The sequence below is a fragment of the Felis catus genome, chromosome E1, assembly GCF_018350175.1.
Source record: "Felis catus isolate Fca126 chromosome E1, F.catus_Fca126_mat1.0, whole genome shotgun sequence".
NCBI lineage: Eukaryota > Metazoa > Chordata > Mammalia > Carnivora > Felidae > Felis > Felis catus.
This window is the reverse complement of record NC_058381.1, coordinates 45,378,789-45,402,340: the sequence shown is the minus strand read 5'-3', so window position 1 is coordinate 45,402,340 and position 23,552 is coordinate 45,378,789. Positions and strand designations below refer to the sequence as shown.

Sequence of the window (23,552 nt, the reverse complement as noted above, 5' to 3'; positions counted from 1 at the left end):
GAAAAGTAGAATTTTAATGTGTAGCACTGAGGGAAGAGCTGTTTAGAGTGGAAAAGGAACAAAAGTATGTAGAATAATCATGAAAATTAGGAGACAAAGAACAGCTCAACCACATTAGAGGATAGGATTGCATGAAGTGAGAGAGTGGGAGCAGAAATAATTAGGTAGGTTGGATTAGGTGTGGTTAATAGAACAGAGATTGCAAATTTGATCCTCACACAAATTTCATTAGGCTTATACCACATTTAAAAACTTGAATTTCAAAAGTGAAAACATGGGTAAATTAAGAGTTATCAGTTTACGACTTCTCATGAAAAACCCAAAGATCGGAAAACATGGGGCCCACATTCCTGCTTAGCCATAATTGGCTGGAGCAGAACAACTGTCATCCCCTTAACTGGAACCATATGTTTTCTGATTGCCATAGTCCCCATCATTTTTTGTAGTTTCCTAGACCAACCATGTCACTTATTTAATGTCTTTTTTTTTTTTTTTTAAGACATATATACATCTTCATTGTTAAGCTGAGGCATTCTGGACTTTATTAGCTCCGGGGAATCCTGAAGATATTTGAGTAGGAATGTTGAATGTCTATAGCTGTTTTCAATGGGAATTAATTCAACCATATTACTCTGACAGTTGCCTAGGCTCATATTCTCTTCTGACCTTATGAAGAATAAGAAGGAAATGAATATTAGATGGGCAGAATATTAGTATTTGGCTTCTTCCTATGTAGTACTGTTTGCTAAAGGAGAAAAACTTCATGATAAAAGGTTGTGTCTTGGTGTGATTTATAATTTGTAAGTTCTGAAAACCTAATATTTTTTTTAATGTTTATTTATTTTTGAGAGAGAGAGAGAGAGAGAGCGCACACAAGCAGGGGAGGGGCAGAGAGAGAGAGAAGGAGACACAGAATCTGAAGCAGGCTCCAGGCTCTGGCTGTCAGCACAGACCCTGCCATGGGGCTTGAACCCACAGACTGTGAGATCATGACCTGAACCAAAGTCGGACAATTAACCGAGTCACCCACGCACCCCTGAAAACCTAATATATTAGGGTAAAGTCTAGTTCATCTTGTACCGTTAAAGATATATGAGCTTTAAGGAGAAGAAAATCTCACCTGTTCTGTCATTTACCAGATTGATAGGAAGGGTACTTTTCAGAAAAAGAAAAAATGTAGCTAACTCTCTGTTAGAGATACTGCCCCAGTAGGCCAGTTTTTTTTTTTTTTTTTACAGGCAGATTCCTTTGTTTCTCTCCCTGGCTGTTTTGCTTTCATTGAGTGTCAGCACCTTGAGGTCAGAAGCTGCCATGTTCTATGACAGAGTCCTAAGAGATGTTCATTGAATGACTGGGGAAAGTCGAGATGTTCCTTCCTTTTGGGCACAGAAACTGTACTTCCCAGCAACTCCCTCATCTTTGGCTTTTCTCACTCTTTATCACCTAGAAATCATCAGGGTATGTCAGCATGAAGGAAATATTATTTCCTACCTTAACTCTGGTAACCTGGGTAGGCAAAATCCTTTGGGATGACGTCATCCTTTAATTTTTTCCCCCCAAATTTTTATTTAAGTTCTAGTTAGTTAACATATAATATTGGTTTCAGGAGAACTTAGTAATTCATCATTTATATATAACACCTAAGTGCTCATCACAAGTGCCCTCCTTAATACCCATCACCCATTTAGCCCATCCCCTGCCCACTCCCCTCCTTCAATCCTGTTTGTTCTCTCTAGTTAAGAGTCTCTTGTGGTTTGCTTCCCTCTCTCTTTCTTTTTTCTTAAAAATTTTTTTTAAATGTTTATTTATTTTTGAGAGACAAAGAGAGACAGAGTGTGAGCAGGGGAGGGGCAGAGAGAGAGGGAGACACAGAATCTGAAGCAGGCTCCAGGCTCCGAGCTGTCAGCACAGAGCCCGATGTAGGTCTTGAGCTCAAGGACTGTGACATCATGACCTGAGCCAAAGTTGGTTGCTCAACTGCCTGAGGCACTCAGGCAGTCCTTCCCTTTTTATTTTTTTCCCCTTCCTCTGTGTTCATCTGTTTCTTAAATTACATGTGAGTGATGTCATATGGTATTTGTCTTTCTCTGACTTATTTCACTTAATTAAGTGAAATACACTCTAACTCCATCCACGTCATCACAAATGGCAAGATTTCATTCTTTTTGACGGCTATTCTTCCATTGTATATATACACCACATCTTCATTTATCCTTTCATCAGTCAATGGACATTTGGGCTCTTTCCATAATTTGGCTATTGTTGGTAATGCTGGTATAAACATCAGGGTTCATGTGCCCCTTTGAATCAGTATTTTTGTATCCTTTGGGTAAATATCTAGTGGTGCAATTGCTGGGCCATAGGGTAGTTGTATTTTTAACGTTTTAAGGAACCTCTATATTGTTTTCCAAAGTGGCTGCATCAGTTTGTATTCCCACCAACAGTGCAAGAGGGTTCCCCTTTCTTGGCATCCTTACCAACATATGTTGTTTCTTTTGTTAATTTTAGCTATTCTGACAGGTGTGAGGTGGTATCTCATTGTGGGTTTTGATTTGTATTTCTCTGATGATGAGAGACGTTGAGCATCTTTTCATGTGTCTATTAGCCATCTGGATGTCTTCTGTGGAAAAATGTCTATTCATGTCTTCTGCCCATTTCTTAACTGGATTATTTGTTTTTTGGGTGCTGAGTTTGACAAGTTATTTACAGATTTTGGATACTAATCCTCTATCAGATATATCATTTGCCAAGATCTTCTCCCATTCCGTAGGCTGCCTTTGAATTTTGTTGATTGTTTCCTTCACATACAAATATGTGCAGAAGCTTTTTATCTTGATGAGCTCCCAATAGTTCATTTTTGCTTTTGTTTCCGTTGTCTCGGGAGACGTGTCTAGTAAGAAGTTGCTGTGGCCGAGGTCAAAGAGGTTGCTACCTGTTTTGTCCTTTAGGATTTTGATGATTTCCTGTCTCACATTTAGGTCTTTCATCCATTTTGAGTTTATTTTTGTGTATGGTGTAAGAAAGTGGTCCGGGTTCATTCTTCTGCACGTGCTGTCCAGTTTTCCTGACACCATTTGTTAAAGAGACTGTCTTTTTTCCATTGGTTATTCTTTCCCGCTTTGTTGAAGATTAGTTGGCTATACATTTGTGGGTCCTTTTCTGGGTTCTCTATTCCGTTCCATTGACCTATGTGTCTGGTTTTTGCCAGCACCACACTGTCTTGATGATTAGAGCTTTGTAATACTAGCTTTAAGCCCAGAATTATGATGCCTCCAGCTTTGTTTTCCTTTTTTAGGATTGCTTTGGCTATTCAGGGTCTTTTGTGGTTGCATACAAATTTTAGGGATGGCCCAGTCCTGAGGATCCCCAGTTCCTCTCTTGCTCCCTCCTGAGTAGTCTAGATTAATGGTAATGGAAATATTTGCAGAAATTAAAAGGCTTACTCCCCTTTACACAATACCATTTTAGCTATTACTCATTTAGACCAACTAGTTATAATTTAAAAATATATGTACATCAACATGGATGGTTCTTTTGGAGCAGCAACAATGGAAATACACAGCAAAAACACTCACCCCCATCCCATTCCAGCACGGCATGGATTCGAGAATGGGAGGGGGATTACAAGAATCAATATACATAGGCCCTAAGAGGAAAATACAAATATGTGACAACCACCTGTTCCTCTCATTGGTTTAGCTTGAGAATCAATCCAAAATATCAGAAAATTTTGCTAGCATCAACTTGATAGCAAGTTTTAATATTAAATTGTTTGACCCATATTCTGAAAACCACTAAATACTCTGATTTCCAGTATCTCCTCTTTCCATAATATTTGCATCCATACGTATTTGAATTCATTTCTTCACTAACTCAACAAATATAACACCAAATATAACACTAACTCAACAAATATAACAAATATATTCATTGGTCTCTTCACTTAGGAAACGGCAGTTCCATCCTTCCAGGCCTGTACTCCATGCTGTTCAGGCCAAACCCCTGGAATATGTTCCATTCCTCTTCTCTTGTATTCCACATCTAATCCAATCCACTCATTCCATAAATATTTTTTTGTGTGCCTACTGTGTTCTAGGCCCTGGGATACATCAGAGAATATATCTATCAGGAAATACTGTTGATTCCATCTTCAGAATATATATGTAACCAAATTACTTTCCCCCACCTCCATTTCTACCTGCACTTCTTGTCTAACTGGTCTCCCTGCTTCTGCTCTTGCTTCATCCACTTCTTGCCAAGTCTATCCTATACACAGAAGCCAGGATAATCCTTTTAAAATTTAAACCAGATCACATCATGTCTCTGCTCAAATCCTCCAGTAGTTTCCTATGTCACTCAGGGTAAAAATCCAACTTTTACAATGCCCTTCAAGGCTTATATGATCTGTTACTACTGCACCTGTTTCCCCAACCCTGCCATTGGAACACGCTATTGCAGGGTCCTGGAATTGCGCACTGCAGAGCCTACGTGCCTGAATGTGATGGTCCTGTCTCCTAGTCTATGACTTTATCTCTTCCTATACTGCCCTTGCTCACTCTGGCTAATTTGCTTTTTCTCAAATACTGCAAGCATGCCTTTGTATAAAGGCATTTACACTTGCTCTGCCCTCTGCATGGAGGGTTCTTGCCCTAGATTATTCATGGCTTACACCCTTACCTCCTTATTTTTTTCCTCAAATGTCCTTTATCAGCAAGGCCTTTCTTGCTTACCTTCTCCCACTTCCAGCATTCCTTATACCCTCTTTCCTTGTTCTTTTTTTAATCTGTAATCTCTGTCATACTATTATCTTATTTGTTTATTGCATACATCTCTTTACTAGAGTGTAAGTTCCATGAGGGTAGGGATTTTTGTCCTCAGCACGTAGAACAATGCTTGCACATGGTTGACACTGATAGTTTAAATGAATGGATACATGCATCCATTCATCCCTTCAGCAGATACCTACTATTTGCTAGGGACAGAGAATAAAGTCTTTTTAAGACCATTTTTTTAAAATGGTATGCCTACCCAGCTAGGTATGCCTAGCTGACAGACAAGTGGGACAAATTCATCCAAATTCAACTTTTCATGATCTGTGACAGAAGTCATCAAAATTAATAGGGTGGTATAAATATCCCAGGAGGCAGGCATGTGTTAAATTTAGTTACGCCAATAGTCATCTAGCCAGAACCAAATGGGATGAAGGGCTGATTTCACTTAATTTACTTGTGGGCCTATCCTAGGTGGTTTAGACCTGGTAGGCTGGTGTATAATTTATCTGTGGGGCTTATGGTCCCAGGATATAAGCTGGGTTCCACAGATAGGTACACTGGATAGATGGAAAGTGCTTTTGGGCTAGGACTTATATTTGGGGCCACCTCTTGTTTATTTTTTCCACTTAAAGAGCTTGACAAGTATACAGGTGCAGGTTTGGCATTCGTGTGTTTTTTTTAGCAGATTTTTTTTGGGTCATTCCTATACTTTTAAAAAAATTAAAATATAATTCACCTACCACAAAACTTACTGTTTTAAAAGTCTGAGTTCAGTGGTTTCTAGTATATTCACAAAGTTGCACAACCATATACTATCTACTTCCAAAAAAGTTTCATCACCTAGAAAGAAACCCTGTACCTCTAGCAGCTACTCCCATCTTCCCCTTTGGTTGCCTGTAGGTAACCACTAATCTGTCTTCTATCTCTATCAATTTGCCTATTCCTGACATTTAATTTAGACAGAATAATATAATATGTGGCCTTTTTATCTGGCTTCTTTCACTTTGTGTAATGTTTTCAAGGTTCATCAATGTTGTGACATGTATCCATGCATCATTCCTTTTTATGGCTGAACGATTATAGCTGTGCAGATAGGCCACATTTTGTATATCTGTTTATCAGTTGATGGGCATTTGGATTGTCTTTACTTTTTGACTATTATGAGTCATGTTTCTATGAACACTCTTGTACAAGTTCTTATGTGGACATAAGTTTTCATTTCTCTTGGGTCTTTCCCATGGAGTGGAATTGCCGGGTCATATGGTAACTAGATTTCACATTTTGGGGACTGCCAAATTGTTTTGCACAGCAGCTGCGCCATTTTATATTCCCACCAGCAATATATGACGAGTTCAATTTCTCCATACCCTCATTAACATTTGTAAGTCTCTTTTTTATTATAGTCATCCAAGTGGGTGTGAAAGTGGTATCTTGTGGTTTTGATTTGCATTAAAAAAATTATTTTTAAATGTTTATTCATTTCCTGAGAGAGAGAGACAGAGAGAGAGAGACAGAGTGTGAGCAGGGGAGGGGCAGAGAGAGAGGGAGACACAGAATCTGAAGCAGGTTACAGGCTCTGAGCTGTCAGCACAGAGCCTGATGCGGGGCTTGAACTCAGGAACCGTGAAGTCATGACCTGAGCCGAAGTTGGACGCTTAACCGACTAAGCTACCCAGGTGCCCCTCATTTGCATTTCTTTAATGACATATGATGTTGAACATCTTTTCATGTGTTTATTAGTCATTTTCATATCTTCTTTTGAGAAGTATCTATTTAGATCTTTTGCCTGTTTTTAAGGTTGGGTTGTCTTTTTATTGTTGAGTTATAAGGGCTCTTTATATAAGTCTTGGATACTAGACACTTATCAGATATATAATTTACAAACATTTTTTCCTATTCTGTGGCTTGTCTTTTCATTTTCTTGATGGTATCCTTTCAACCACAAAAGTTTGAATTTTGCAGCTAAAAGAGAATGAACGGATCTTAATCTAACTCACCTTTTTCATTTTTTAAAAGTGTTCATGGGGCGCCTGGGTGGCGCAGTCGGTTAAGCGTCTGACTTCAGCCAGGTCACGATCTCGCGGTCCGTGAGTTCGAGCCCCGCGTCAGGCTCTGGGCTGATGGCCCAGAGCCTGGATCCTGCTTCGGATTCTGTGTCTCCCTCTCTCTCTGCCCCTCCCCCGTTCATGCTCTGTCTCTCTCTGTCCCAAAAATAAATAAACGTTGAAAAAAAAAATTAAAAAAAAAGTGTTCATATTTTTTTACAGTTTCTTTTTTTACAGTTTATTTATTTTGAGAGAGGAAGGGAGGGAGAGTGGAGAGAGGGACAGAGAGGAGAGGATGAGTGCAAGTTGGGGAGGGGCAGAGAGAGGAGAGAGAGAAACCCAAGCAGACTCAGTGCTGTCAGCACAGAGCCCAACGTGGGGCTCCAACTCATAAAATGTGAGGTCGTGACCTGAGCCAAAATCAAAGTCAGATGCTTATCTGACTGAGCCACCCAGGCCCCCTGATTCACCTTTTTCATTGTACTGATAAGGACACTAAAGTCCAATGAATTGAATTAATCTCTTCAGTGGCAGAGTTAGGAACACCTGCTTTATGTAATTGTGCTATAAATTGCATCAAACAAGGTACCAGGTAACAAGAGATAAAAACAAATTCATCACAAATGAATCCATTAGAAAACAATGTAAAATATCTGATAGTCACATGTGATGCAGTGTGGTATGGACTATAAAAGCAAAAGGAGCTCAGAAAAACAACTGGAGAGATGATAGTGTACAGTCACGTAGCAAGAAGTAGACGGAGGGTAGTAACTGACAAAACTGTGAGGGGAAAGGACTATGGGATTGAAATACAGGAGTCAAAGTATTAAATTCCTTCACACCAGGCCTCACACTCACCTTTAGCATCGTGTTCAGTTTTCATCAACTTGTGTAGTGGCGTGAGTCCTTTTGCTTATAGGATTAAGATTAAAGACAAGATTAAAAATCAAAATTATTTACATTTCTGATGTTTTGAAAAGTAGCATAGTAGGCTATTATAATTTTCTTCTAATTTTTCCTTAGATGAGTGGGGAAGTGAAGAAAATGTCAGTTACAGGTGATACATCTCTTGTATTTCTCAAAAGGTTTGATTCAAATTCTAGTTAGTTAATAGGGGTGCCTGGGTGGCTCGGTCGGTTGAGTGTCTGACTTCGGCTCAGGTCATGATCTTGCAATTTGTGAGTTCGAGCCCTGCGTTGGGCTCTGTGCTGACAGCTCAGAGGCTGCACCCTATTTCAGATTCTGCGTCTCCTTCTCTCTCTGCCCCTCCCCCACTTGTGCTCTGTCTATCAAAAATAAATAAAATAAAAAAAATGTTTTTAAAATTCCAGTTAGTTAACATACAGAATTAGATTCAGGTGTACAATATGGTGAGACTCCACACCTCCATACATCACCCGGTGCTGATCACAAGTGCACCCCTTCATCCCCAGTTGGTGATACACCTCTTGGTTCATACTGCCTCTTTTGGTGCCTCAATGGATCAAACTCCAGAAAATTTTTTTCGAAAAGCATTATAGAGTTAACATTGAAGGCAAGACTGTTCATTCATCATCTTTCAGGATGAAAAGAAGTGAACAGGTTTTGCAAATTTGTTGACTCGAGGGGGATGGCCTGCTCCCTGTTTCATTTTCATTCGTGCTTTGGTTCTGAACTGTTTACCAAGTATATACCTTTTAATGGCATGGATATTTCTTTCTAGTGAATTCTCCTGTGAACTGCATGCACAAAATATTTGTTATAATATTAACTACAAAATCTCCTCCCCTTGCCCTACCCCAACCTCTGGCCAGAACAACAACCGAACAAGTACTTTAAGAGTACGGATTCAATTCTCCCCTCCCCACCCCACAATGTCGGGTTTCTATACACAAGGAGCTTAAATCAGGAGAAAAGTGCTGGATATAATGGCTCAATTCTCCAAGTTTGGTCTAGTTTGGCCAGATAAAGCCAATAATGTACTATTTTAATACCAGGAAAGGTCAGTTGCAGGTTATGGGAACATGAAAAAGGTTTTGGTAGCACATTTTCAGGCTGTGAAGGCTATACAGGGTAATTTATCCTGGAGAAGGCAGTACCCATCAAGTAGATGTATTTTCTTTATGAGAAGGGAGAGATTAATACTGACACAAGACAGAGATATGGGATTAAAAAACCCTACCAAACGTCTTTATTCCCTCCCTTTCCCCTCATCCTTCTCCCCTCTATTGCTTGCTTCTTTTCCCTGCCTAGACATTAGTTTGCTAGAGGCATCCCGTTCCATTGTGGGAGGCTGCATGTGGCGCCATTCTGGTTGGGATAGTGACGTGGAAGATTTGTTTCTGTCAAGAGGCAGACTTTATTTGTACACAGCAGGTTTTTTTACTGAATGTGTATTAGAGGTTTTCTATAGCCCTAATAAGTAGGGTTTTAGAAATTCTCATTCAGAACCCTACAACCCAAACAGCATCGCAGGCCAGAGTAGAATTTTGAATGTTCCCCGTCAAACGATATAAGTATTAGCAGGTCTTGAAGTTGTTCATATAGAAGGGTCATTTTCATGTTGTTTTGCTTAGTAACTGAAATTTGCTTTTATTCCTGAGAAAATTAGAAATGGCGAAATGGGAACTGGAGAGAAAAGATACTCACGTGTAAAAAGTGCCATTATCTAAACAACGAGTGTATCTAGTCATCAGAAATTTGTAAGTAAAAACTTTAATCATAAGTAGTATGTATTTGAATGTACAGCAATGTCAATACAATGTTCAGAAATAAAATCTGTTCCCTCAATACCGACATCTATAAAGGAAACTTAAGAAGTGGATATGGAAAACAGTATGGAGGTTCCTCAAAAAATTAAAAGTAGAACTACCCTATGGCCCAGCAATTACACTACTAGGTATTTACCCAAAGGAGACAAAAATACTGATTTGAAGGGGCACATGAACCCCAATATTTATAGCAGCATTATCTATAATAGCCAAATTATGGAAAGAACCCAAATGTCTATTGACTGATGAAAGGATAAAGAAGATGTGAGATGTATATATATACATATATATATATATATATATATATATATATATATATATATATAAAACAGAATATTAGTCATCAAAAAGAATGAAATCCTGGCATTTGCAAATGATGTGGAAGGAGCTAGAGTGCATTAGGCTAAGTGAAATAAGTCAGTCAGAAAAAGACAAATACCATATGATATCACTCATATGTGGGATTTAAGAAACACAACAGATGAACATAGGGGAGGGGAAGGACAAATAAGATAAAAACAGAGAGGAAAACCATAAAAGACTCTTAAACACAGAAAACAAACTGAGGGTTGCTGGAGGGGTGGGGGATGGGCTAAATTGGTGATGGGCATTAAGGAGGGCACTTGTGATGAGCACTGGGTGTTATATGTAAGTGATGAATCACTGAATTTTATTCCTGGAATCATTATTACAACTATATGTTAACTCACTAGAATTTAAATAAAAAGTTGAAAGAAAAGAGTGCACTTATCATGATGAGCATTGAGTAATGTATGGAACTGTTGAACTGCTATATTGTACACCTGAAACTAATATAACACTGTATGTTAACTACTTTGGGATTAAGATAAAAAGCTTAATAATAAATAAAACAAAACTCCAAATTAAAAAAAAAGAAGTGGACATTGAGTAGTAACAATGGGGAATTTGTGGAATAGACACTACTGTTGGAAATTTCTAAAATGAGGAAACGTACTTTTAATGTCTACATTTTCTTCAAAGCACTGTGGACTTCACAGAATAAAATATATTTTGGAATGGGCTTACGTAGTGAAGAAAGCAGTGGGACAGCAGGATGGGCATGTGAAACATTTATGTGTGATAGAGACTAGACGGGAAGAAAAAAAAGGCAACACTACTAGGAAAACAAGTGGAAGCAGGAATGAAAGAAATGTAATCTCTTATAGAGACAGGGAGAAGAGAAGAACAGGGAAAAAGAAGAAATGAAAGAGGAGAAAGAAGAAGAATGGAAAAGTAAGCAGGGGGGACTGGGAAGCTGTGCTTTCTTAGCTTTGCGAAAGGCTGATTTGCAGAACTCCCTCGTGTGCCCTGGGGTTTTACATAGTTTTACATAACTACTTCTTCAGAGTGGCCCAGATTGGGAGGGGTATTATGAGAATGACCTCAATACAGCTGCTAGGGTTAGTGAATCTTCAATTATCAAGAAAGCAGGAGACTAGAACCTTTATTAGTCAATCAAGAAGCATTTATTGAGCACATACTATACTCAAAAACCAGGCTTGCTAAAAGCAGGAACTTTGTCCCTTTTCATTGCTGAATTTCTTTCTTTTTTTTTTTTTTTTTTTTTTTTTACAGTGTTTGGGGACTGAATAAATGCTTATTGATGAACATTGATCTTATTATACATGATCTAGAGGATTGCTTCTGTATCTCTAAATTCAGCATCAGGATTTTAAATGCTGGGATTAAAAACTACCAGACAGACATTTTTGAAAGTTTTCTGGCATCAGTGACAGAGAGAGCAATATATGGGATAGAATGGGACCTATTCAGAGGATTTTTTTTTCTTTTATAAATAGTAAAATACAACAGGACTCGTTTGGAAATGTTAAGTGTGGGTGTCTAGAATTCAAATTTATCTTCTCTTATTAAGATTCATTTTGTAGATACTTACATAAAATACCTTAAATTATTCTTAAATTCTTTTTGAAACACAATCAGGCTTTCAAAGACATCAATTTTTACAAAATCGTTCTCGTTGAAGAATGCTGGCGCAGACAGCAAATCAAAATTATTGAAGAAGTACAGATTGAGGTTGTGTGTGGGGGCAAGGGGACCGAAGACAAGTTTTACCTTGCCTCTCCTGGCAAGTTTCATAGCATCATTTTCAAACTTACCACTTATTATTTTCTAAGTAAGTACAGACTGTGGCATTTGGCATTGGAAAACTTATTTTAGAAATAAATATGCTGGGGTACCTGGGTGGCTCAGTTGGTTAAGTGTCTGAGTCTTGGTTTTGGCTCAGGTCATGATCTCATGGTTTCATGAGTTCAAGCCACACGTCTTGGGTTTGGGGCTGGCAGCGCAGAACCTTCTTGAGAGTCTCTCTCTTCCCCTCTCTCTCTGCCCCTCCCCCACTTGCACTGTTTCTGTCTCTCTCAAAATAAACAAACAAAAAAATTAATATGCTAAGAGACCTGCAAACAAAATGTACTAAGGTTATATGCTAAATTTCACAGGCATCTAAAAAGGAATTTTAGGTCATTAGACATACCAATCAGTAGGTAAGATTTTTTAAAAAAATTTATTTATTTATTTTTGAGAGAGAGCATGAGTGAATGGGGAGGGTCAGAGAGAGAAAGAGAGAGAGAGAGAGAGAGAGAGAGAGAGAGAGAGAGTAAGAATCTCAAGCAGGCTCCATCCTGTCAGTGCAAAGCCCGACTCAGGGCTTGAACTCACAAACTGTGAGATCATGATCAATAGGTAAAATTTTAATATTAATACGAAAATGGAAAAGTACTTTGAAAGTATGACTTTAAAGCTAAATGCACAAAAATTGTGTGTATAAGGAAATAAAATTGGGGGTGAGAAAAATTATAGATTATCATTGGGTGATACAATTAAGAATTATTAACATTTTCCTTTTTCATTCTTTCATTTTTTCATTATAGAAACTTTCGATAATGAAAAACAGAACTTTTCTATAATGAATATGTATTACTTTTATAACCAAAGAAACACATGTAAAAATAGATGCATAGCACCAGATCTTCCATTTTTATAAACTGAATCATAAATTTCCACTCACGTTTAAACTTCTTCAGGCCCGCCATAATTGAAGGCACTCTAACCTTCCCATTTCCTGTAAAACATTTGAATCGGATACAGAGAAAGTCACATAAAAACTCATAAAAACTGATAAAAGTTGTGAAGTGATTAAAATGACATGGTAGCCTGGAACTTTGTCCGTGAGTTAGGAGGACTAGAGAGACTGGTTTGCTTGGGACTTGGATTCATTTTTCCCTCCGGTGAGGATGATGGAGCAAAGGAAAACTCTTCAGTGAGACAAAACTCTCTACGTCTTCAACACAGCTCCTCTCTTCTGTGTTTCAAGGTCTGACACTCCAAAGGTGACAGGCGGAAAAGGGATATTATAAAAAGAACCAGGGCTCAACTCTGGCAGCATCTTTTACAGACTCAGATCTATGTTATTTTAGAAACAGAGATATGAAGAGAATATGTTGGCCAAGTGCTCAGAGTTGGAATAGGGAGAGAAGGAGCTGCTGTATGTTTTCTTCTAACAAGTACTTCTTGAGAATGAATACATGTGAGGTGTGTATTTGTCCTTTTAAGGACACAGAGTGTGCTTCTCCGGCTAGAACCATCTTCCCGTACTTGTTCAGCTTAGGGTCTTCTCCAGGAAACCCCAGCCTTGGCTAAATCCTCCCTTAGCACCTTCTGCATACACATAGCACCTTTTTTAGGTGATGAAAATGTTCTAGAATGACTGTGGTGATAGCTGCCCCTATCTGTGAATACTAAAAACCGTTGAATTATATACTTAAATGGATAAATTGTTTGGTATGTGAAGTATATTTTAATAAGGCTGTTAAAAATGTTGGTTTGAAAAAAAGGAATAGGGGCACTAGGGTGGCTCAGTTGGTTAAGTACCTCTTTTTTTTTTTTTAACATTTTTATTTATTTTTGAGAGACAGAGTGCAAGCGGGGCAGGCGCAGAGAGAGAACGAGACACAGAATCCGAAGTAGGCTCCAGGCTCTGAGCTGTCAGCACAGAGCCCGATGCGGGGCTTGAACTCATGAACCATGAGATCATGACCTGAGCCAAAGTTGGACGCTCAACTGACTGAGCCACTCAGGTGCTCTAAGTATCTGACTCTTGATTTTGGCTCCGGTCATGATCTCACAGCTTGTGAGCTGATAGCACAGAACCTACTTGGGGTTCTCTCCCTCGTTCTCTGCCCCTCCCCCGCACTCTTTATTTCTCTCTCAAAAATAAACATTAAAAAAATAGAATGAGTTTTATAGCATAATATCATTTAGGGAGATTAAATACCACACACATGGAATTTTTTAAAACATTTTCTTAATGTTTTTTTTTTTTTTTTTGAGACGGGGGGAAGAGAGAGGGGCAGAGACAGAGGGAGACACAGAATCTGAAGCAGGCTTCAGGCTCTGAGCTGTCAGCACAGAACCTGACTCAGGTCTCGAACTCATGGACTGTGAGATCATGACCCAAGCCCAAGTGGGACGCTTAACCTTAACCCACTGAGCCACCCAGGCACCCCCCCCCCCACATTGAATTTTTAAAAGGATACATACCTATCTAAAATAGACATGAGGAAGGTAGATTGAAGAATATATATTAAATATAATACAGAATTTCCCTCCTGAAACAAATATTACACTATATGTTAACTAACTATAATTTAAGTAAGAATTTGACAAAGAAAGAGCATAAAGTTTACAAGTACCAAAAAAATAAAGATAAAAAAGAGAATGTACCTATGATGGAGGGAAGGAGCTAGGAATGGAAATGGGAGGTAAAGGGGAAAATAATAAAATGAAACACAAAGAGTCTTTGCATGGGCCAATGATGATAGTGCACCATACCGAGGAGTTCGATTAGCTCACTGTGTGCATCTGATGTTTAAGAAAAAGTCCACTCTTCAAAAAAAGTTTAAGATGCTGGTAGAAAAGGAAGAAATATTTAACAGGCGGCTGGAAACACAGCGGTGACAAAGAATAATTCAGGGAACAAAGGTTTTCAAACATTTTGGTCTCAGGGCATCTTTAAATTCTTAAAAATTTTTGATAACCTCCCAGAGGTTTATGTGGGTTATAATTATCATTAGATATTAAAACTGAGAAATTAAAAAAAAATGAGAAAACATTTTTTAAAATGTTTATTTATTTTTGAGAGAGTAGGAGCAGGGAAGGGCAGGGAGGGAGACAGATACTGAAGCAGGCTCCAGGTTCTGAGCTGTCAGCATATGAGATCATGACCTGAGCCAAAGTTGGAGGCTTAACCAACTGAGCCACCCAGCAGCCCCTAAAAAATATTAAAAAATTTTTTTTTCAATGGTTATTTTTTTTAACGTTTATTTATTTTTGAGACAGAGAGAGACACAGCATGAACGGGGGAGGGGCAGAGAGAGAGGGAGACACAGAATCGGAAGCAAGCTCCAGGCTCTGAGCCATCAGCCTAGAGCCCGACGCGGGGCTCGAACTCGCGGACCGCGAAATCGTGACCTGAGCTGAAGTCAGAGGCTTAACCGACTGAGCCACCCAGACGCCCCATAAAATAGCAATAAATCCAGTACATGTTAACATACTTTTTTATCCTAGCCACTAGACCACCAGGGAACCTGTTAACATACTTTTAAATGAAAAATATGTATCAGTTAAAAATGAAAAATTAAAGCATTAACATTTAGTGGGAAAGGAAGTGTTATTGACTGAATGTTTATGTCCCCCCATAAGCCCCCTAATTCATATATTAAAATCCTATCCCCAATGTGATGTTATTAGGGGGCTGGGTTCTGAGGAGGTGATTAGTATAGGATGAGATCATGAAGGCAGACCTTCATGAACGGGATTAGTGCCCCTGTGAGTCAGGAGAGAGCCTGCTGCTCTGAGCTCTCTGCCCTGTGAGGATACCATGAGAAATTGACAATCTGCAGCCCAGGAGAACGTTCTCACCAGAACTCAACCATGCTGGCACCGTGATCTCAGGACCTCTGGCCCCAGAACTGAGAGAAATAAATTTCTGTTGTTCATAAGCCACCCAGTCTATGGTATTTTTGTTATAGCAGCCTGAGCTAAAATAGCAATGTTTTACATTTTTGCGAATCTCTTTAATGTCTGGCTTAATAGAAGACAGCTGGGATTCTCAGTCTGTTTCTGAATTTAGTTTGCTGAGATGTATTTTTTTGGTTGAAGAAAATCTGGCCTCATAGACTCAGGTAGTCAGAAAAGAAATATTTTCATAGGTTTTTCAGTATATCCTGTGGATATATCATGTAGCTTATTGAAAAAGCTATTGTATACTTGTGAGTGAATGAGAGTGATGAAGGCAAATAATGTTTTAGAGTTATTTTAAAGTTTCTGGGGTGCCTGGGTGGCTCAGTCAGTTAAGCATCCAACTTCGGCTCAGGTCATGATCCTACGGGTTCATGGGTTCGAGCCCCGCCTTGGGCTCTGTGCTGACAGCTCAGAGCCTGGAATCTGCTTCACATTCTGTGTCTCCCTCTCTCTCTGCCCCTTCCCTGCTTGCGCGTGCTCTCTCTCTCTCAAACCTAAATAAACATTAAAAAAAAAAAGTGTCAGATCATTTCTAAAAAAAAAAAAAAAATAGTTTCAAACTCGTGGACCTCCCAAGAGAGAGGGGTCCCTGGACTGTCATTTGAGAGCTGCTGTCATAGAGAGTTGGTAACTAAAGCAATGATCAGGGAGCCATATAATCAAAGGGTGGAAGGAACTAAAACTAAGAAGACAGAAATAAACCCTCGGTTGTTCCCAGGTTGGGAACCTTGAATAAGTGAAGCTGGCAAAGGAGTCATTAGTGATTTCGGATTCTGGGGGCTATTTTGGTAGAGTCACGGCTATGTGAGTGAGGAAGCCAATTGCAAGGATTCAAAGAATGTGAACCTAGGAAGCAGAAGTGGCTTCCTATAGACAATTAAAAAGAGGATTGAGAAAGGAATGAGGGGTGGATGGTCATAATTATCAGGCAGAAGAGCCAGGGGAAGGTAGGTCTTTAAAAGGGATGGGAGAAAAATAAAGAAAAAATAAAAGGAGTGGGGGAGGGGTGCCTGGGTGGCTCAGTTGGTTAAGCGTCCAACTCTTGGTCTTGGCTCAGGTCCTGATCTCACAGTTGTGGGCCTGAACCCTGAGTTGGGCTCTGTGAGCTGAGAGTGTGGAGCCTGCTTGGGATTCTTTCTCTCCCCTTCTCTGCCCCTCCCTTGATCTCTGTCTGTCTCTCTCTCAAAATAAATAAACTTAAAAAAAAAAAGACGAGGATCATTTCTGAGGATCTTACATATAGGATAACAAAGACACACTTCTGGGAAGATGAGAATTTTTCTCACCTTTAACTGTCAAATGAGGCATCAGCTCCTTCATATCATCTTCTGTGAGCTCGATCCCTTCACTGGCTAGAAAGGTGTCCAAGTCCTGGATATCAATCACCTCTCCTTAGAAAAATTAAGAAACAAATTATGTAAATATTATAGAACTATCTATGAAGGATGAAAAATGCTATCTTATATATACTATACTTATATATACTTACTTATATATACTTATATATACTATTACCCACGAGTGCCCAGAATTAACAGGAGGGTCAGAAAAAAGTTCTGTGTCTTTAATTCTGGCGGCTACAAAAAGGAAAGCACACTATGGGTCAGGAATCGACTGGTGAGTTATTGCAAAATCCATAGCAAATTAAGCCACATATAAGGATTTGGCTTTGTTTTTACCCTTTCTCCTACCCTGCTTGAAAATTCAGTGTGTTTCTATAGACCAGTCTTAAAAATTTTATTTTCATCTGAAAATATTTGCTTGTAGCTTGCTTCTGTGATCACTATGCATTCCAAGAATTTTATTCATCTCAACACAGAAGTAATTTTTCCTCATTCACTGTAAAAAGAATGCAGCAACGTTAAAGATTAATATAAAAGGGGAAAAAAATAGAATTCTGCCATCCTACCACAAAACGATTTGTAGTTTTTCATATTCCATTTCTGGACTCTGACAATAAGGCTGTACTTTTACTATGTGGAAATCTAATATCCACACCGTCTGTATTCTGCTTTTCCAACCTAATATGATGTCGTTAACACATTTCCAAGTTACCACGTCATCTTTACAGTTAATTTCAACACATGATATCTCAGTGGCCTAATAGGCCAGGGTATATGTAGTCATTCCTCTACTGTTAGATATTTAGGCTGTTTCAAATTTCTCTGAAGGTCTTTGGATAGAGACTTTTTTCTTTTATTCAGCTATATTATTGCCAGAGGATAAATTTCTGGGAGTGGGGTTCATGGAGAAAAGGAATGTTTCTTTGGCTCTTGATCTGTTACTGTGGTGAAGAACTCTTTGGGGGAAAACTGAGAATATTATGGGAAGTTATATGTTAACACATATTAACTACATATTAACTACACATATTAACTGTTCGCCCAAGTTCAGAAGCATCCATAAAAGCACACATATGAAAGAACTGAAACATATGTGAAGGGGAAATATTATTCTCTACCAATTATAAAATATGAAGATGTTATTTACAATATCCTTTTATCACAGCTTGGAACTTACCCTTTATGCAACTGGCAGCATTCATCAAATCATTCAGACCAACGGTTCTATCATCTGTAAGGCAAGGGCAATAAACTTCAGAATAAGACAAGCTGGCATAACTGAGACCCACAAAATTTACGACACCTAAGTTCGGAAACTGTGAAGACCATGAAAATTCAGTAATTTTTTCCCCAAATTTTCCTTAGAATTTTATGGACTTAACTTCAGAGATAACAGTGTTATCTTAGAAATGAAGAAAGCTTTCAATCTGTAATGAATCATTCTTATATCTTCCTTTTTCTTTGCTTTAGAGGCCACCAGAGTAAGATTAAACCAAGAAGTGATTGGTTACAGGTAAGTATAGGGAAAAAGGACAAATGAACCTGACCCTGAGTATTTTTTTTTTTAATTTAGTCAGTGAATCAACAGATATTTAAGGGGGTGGCTTTTATGTGCCAGACACTTTGCTAGGCTTTGGGGATATGAAAGTAAACCTGCTGGCCGGGTTCTTGCTGTCAAGGAGTGTACGTACAATCTCACAGAGGGAAACAGGCAATTAGCATATAAACAAATAAACAAAAAGGATCATTTTAAGTACTATTAAAATGTCATTGAAATAAAATAGGGTTATACAATAAAGAGCAATGGTAAGATTGCTTTAGATGGGGAAGTCAGGGGTGGCGTCTCTGAGGACTATTTGGGTTGAAGCCTGAATGACAAGAAGGAATGTTCCAGGTTGAAAGACGGTACGAGGGACAGCCCTAAGAATGGGATGAATTTGATGTGACTGAGAGGCAGAGAAAAGGCTGGTGTGCATGGGCCAAATCATGCAGGGAATTGTAGGCCCCCATGATAAAGGTGGGGTTTTATTCTGGTTGTAATGGAAGGTCATTGGAAGCCTCGAAGAAGGGGGAGTAATTTAACTGGATTTTAGCTTTGAAAAGATCATTCTGGCTGATGTGCACAGGATGGGGAAACTGGAAGAATGGAGACTAGACAGGAGACTGTTTCAGTGGTCCAGGAAAGAGATCCTGGTGGCTTGGGCTATGGTTGCAGCAGTGGAGGCAGTGATAAGTGGATGAGTTCTGGACATATTTTCCAGGTGGAGCCTAGATTTAAATGTGTGATGTAAGGGAAAGGAGAAACTAAGGAAGAAAACTATTTGTCCCCTTCCCCAACCCTCCTTCCCCTCTTTCTCCATCAACAGGGTAGATGGGATGACATTACTGACATGGGACTAAATGTTATTACTAAATGTCATTACTAGAAAGCCTCAAACCTTTTTAGGGGAATTAATCAATATTTTATTAAATTTATGATGCCTTTTGGACATCAAAGTGGAGGTCTCAAATAGCTAGTTTGAGATACCATTCCTGACTTAGGATGGTTGAGCTAGAGAAATAAATTTGCTTTTATCAGCTTTAAGAAGTCATCTGACCCAATGAGACTGGATGCAATCCCCTAGGAAGAAGGTGCAGATAAAAACAACCAACCAACCAAATAAACAGCCAAGGTTCTACTTCTGGACCCTTCATTATTTAGAGACCTTGCAGGGGAAAAAGAGTCAGAAACTGAAAAGGAAACTGAAAAGAAGCTCCCAGTAAGGAAAGAAAAAAATTAGGTGAGTATGGGGCTTCAAAAGTCTGTAGAAAAAAATGTTTTAATAAAGATGGGTTAGTCACTATGTCAAACGCTGCTGAGATAGCAAGTGAAATAACAGAGACGTGACCATGAACCTTGGCAAGAGAGAGAGGTCACTGATGATTGAGAGCTGGTTTGGTTCCATGGCAGGGAACGAGTGCTCAAGAGTGAATGGGGGTGAGGAACAAGAGACAAAGAGTCACCACAAATGTTAGGGATTTTTTTGAGGTATAGTCGACACACAATGTTATATTAGTTTCAGGTGTACAACAGAATGATCCGACAAGTTTATACATTATGCTATGCTCAATGTAGCTATGATCAGTCACCAGACAATGCTAAGTAATGACAACTTTTTGAGAGGTTCTGCTTGTGAAGAGGAACTAAGGGATAGAATGGTCACTGGCAGGGGACAAGGGGAATAGAAAAGCATTATCAGCATGTCAATGGAATACATAGAGAGACACTGTAGAGAGGGAGAAATTGATGGTGCAGGAGAGAAAGGGGGAAAATTGTAGGAGTTGAGTCCTTGAGAAGGCAAGTGGAGGTGAGATCCAGGCTACAAGTGGAAGGGCCAGCCCACAATGGGAGCCGAGATTCCACATGGCTGGTGAGCAACTGGGGTTGGAATTCTGTACTCTGTCCTACTACAGCGCATGTTCAACAGCATTAGTCATCATATTCAGTTGGTGAATGGGGTAATGTCACAGCAATGTGGATGGTATGTTGGTTCACACGGATTTTTTTTCCTAAGTGAAAGAATTAGAATTATGAACTTCAGTAGGAAAAGTAAAAATTCTAGGTTGGGTATGGCAGGGGCTTTTTCAGCCCTATTTTCATAAAATAATTAATATAGGAAGAGATACTTGTGATATAGGAAGGGGAAGGAGGTTCACTGGCTCAGAAATCTACTTCCATCTACGTTATTTCAGAACTGCAAGCCAGCTTTTCAACTCTTTCTTTGTGGGTGTGGGTGTGCATTTTTTAATAGTCTCCAGCCACTCAGCTATTTACCTGGGCTGTCTACTCTTCCTCACACAGTATCACTTACTGCTTTTCTTAGTTTTCTGGTTACATATTTTGACTGGGCTTCTCCAATTTTCCCTATGAGCTCAGTTACTTTAGTGGGCAATTAAAATTTTTTTTTAATGTTTATTTATTTTTGAGAGAGAGACAGTGAGTGAGTGGGGTAAGGGCAGAGAGAGATGAGACACAGAATCTGAAGAAGGCTCCAGGCTCTGAGCTGTCAGCACAGACCCTGACGCAGGGCTCGAACTCACGGACCATGAGATCATGACCTGAGCCGAAGTCAGACGCTTAACCGACCAAGCCACCCAGGCGCCCCTAATGTTTATTTATTTTTGAGAGAGAGACAGCGAGTGAGTGGGGTAAGGGCAGAGAGAGACAAGACACAGAATCTGAAGAAGGCTCCAGGCTCTGAGCTGCCAGCACAGAGCCTGATGTGGGGCTTGAACTCATGGACTGGGAGATCATGACCTGAGCTGTAGTTGGACGCGCGTAACCAGTTGAGCCATCCAGGTGCCCCTAGTGGGCAATTTAAATTTTACAGAACAGGAGGTTTTTCAGGCATTCCTCCATTGTGTTATGGCAGAAATGTCTGCACAGTAAATAAACTGGAAAGGTAATCGTCAGAGAGTGGGTACGTGAAATAGAGTTTTTGGGGATGATGAAGTATAAGGTGGGGACAAGGTGTAGGTCATCACCATGTGAGTAGCAGTTAAGGGACAGGAGTGAAAGATGACTGAAATTAAGGAAGTCAAGGAACAGGAGGTCAGAGTGTTTAGATGGGTGACTTATATCAGGAGTTAAATAATATTTAATCAAGATTTCTTAACCTGGGGCCTATGTACCCTCTAATGATAGAATTCAGGGAGTCCTTGAGCTTGAATGGGAAAAAAATACAGTGGACCCTTGAACAACATGGGTTTGAACTACACTTATATATGGACTCTTTTGATAAATACAGTACTGTAAATATATTTTTTTCTTTCTTATGATTTTTTTTTAATTAAGTAGGTTCCACAGCCAACGTGGGGCATGAACTCATGACCCTGAGATCAAGAGTTGCATGTTCTACTGACTCAGCCAGCCAGACACCCCAATCTTATGATTTTCTTAATAACATTTTCTTTTCTCTAGCTTATTTTATTGTAAGAATATAGCATATAATACATATAACATGTAAAATATTTGTTAATTGACTTATGTTATTGGTAAGGCTTCCAGTCAACAGTAGGCTATTAGTAGTTACATTCTGACTACACAGGGGGCTGGTGCCTCTAACTCCCACAATGTCCCATCTGTATTTTCACTAACCACTCACTTAAATTTAGCATTTTCTTCAATTATTAATGCAGGCTACAAACCACAGTCGAAGTAGTAAAACCTATGACTTTGCCATTAATACAAATCACTGACATTTTGGATGTTACATGGTAGCTCTTGCAAATATATTGAAAAGTTACTTAGGCTCATCACTACTTTATTTATTTAATTAATTTATTATTATTATTTAAATATTTATTTATTTTTGAGAGAGAGAGGGAGAGGGAGACACAGAATCTGAAGCAGGTTCCAGGCTCTGAGCTGTCAGCACAGAGCCCAATGTGGGGCTCGAACCTGTGAACCGCAAGATTGTGACCTGAGCCAAAGTCAGACACTTAACCGACTGAGCCACCCAGGCACCCCTTTTTTATATTTATTTTTTTGAGAGAGAGAGATTGCGAGTGAGGGGGCAGAGAGAGACAGAGAGAGAGAGAGAGAGAGAGAGAGAGAGAGAGAGAGAAAAGTGGGGTTCACCTGAAGCAGGGCTTGAGCTCATCCATGTGGGATTTGAACTCACGAACCATGAGACAATGACCTGAGCTGGAGTCAGATGCTTAAATGACTGAGCCACCCAGGCACCCTACTCATCACTACTTTAAAACAAATTTTTTTTTCAACGTTTATTTATTTTTGGGACAGAGAGAGACAGAGCATGAACGGGGGAGGGGCAGAGAGAGAGGGAGACACAGAATTGGAAACAGGCTCCAGGCTCTGAGCCATCAGCCCAGAGCCTGACGCGGGGCTCGAACTCACGGACCGCGAGATCGTGACCTGGCTGAAGTCGGACGCTTAACCGACTGCGCCACCCAGGCGCCCCTCACTACTTTAAAATTCTAACAATTATTACATCTACTACTAGAACTTGTTAAATGTGTTATTAAGTACTAATAATTGATATTTTAATGTTTTGATAAATTTAGTTTCTTCATAATCTTACTTATTATATTTTAGGCATTTAAAAATATTATACTCAGAAGTGATCCATTCATCAGACTGTCAAAGGGGTCTATGGCACAGTAAAGTCACAAGCCCTGATCTGCCTGGAAGTTATGGAAGTTGCCAAGAAGAAGAGGAGTAGTGAAGGATGAAGACGTGAGCCCAGTGCTATTTCTTACCAAATGCTCTGGTCGCATCTCACCTATTTATTTATATAAAGGTCATATTTAGTAAACAAATATTTATTCGATTAGGACTTATATTTTCACAATGGCAAAATTAATTCATAGGTCATGGAATTTCTTTTCTTCTTCCTTCTGTTCTTCCCCAGCATCTCTTCCATATTCCCCGTCACCTTCACCGTCACCACCATCATCATGACTAACATTTACGGAGTCTTCTAGACATTGCATTAAGTACTTTGCAGGTTTTATCTATATTGATTTCAGAGAAAGAAGTGACCCTAGAGAATTATTTAGTTCAACTTCCCATTTAAC

General features: G+C 39.3%; 1 protein-coding gene and 1 long non-coding RNA gene across 49 annotated transcripts in view; one reads left to right on the top strand and one right to left on the bottom strand.

Annotated features, from left to right (window-relative positions):
- EFCAB3 (EF-hand calcium binding domain 3) overlaps positions 1-23,552 on the bottom strand; it is a 460,207-nt gene that overhangs the window by 31,657 nt on the left and 404,998 nt on the right. For 45 of the 48 annotated variants that reach the window (XM_045044749.1, XM_045044748.1, XM_045044746.1 and 42 more), the window contains 4 exons: positions 18,151-18,204; positions 16,917-17,021; positions 12,617-12,670; positions 7,676-7,729 (listed from right to left, as the gene is read on the bottom strand). In XM_045044749.1, the coding sequence (XP_044900684.1) occupies positions 7,676-7,729; positions 12,617-12,670; positions 16,917-17,021; positions 18,151-18,204 (267 nt within the window). Of the gene's footprint in view, positions 1-7,675; positions 7,730-12,616; positions 12,671-16,916; positions 17,022-17,125; positions 17,470-18,145; positions 18,205-23,552 lie in introns of those variants that run through there. The other 3 variants (XM_045044768.1, XM_045044789.1, XR_006589651.1) reach the window with 3 other exon arrangements.
- On the top strand, positions 18,439-23,294 carry LOC123381967. The gene is made up of 3 exons (XR_006589654.1): positions 18,439-18,486; positions 19,552-19,753; positions 23,071-23,294. It is a non-coding gene; the product is annotated as an uncharacterized LOC123381967 (long non-coding RNA).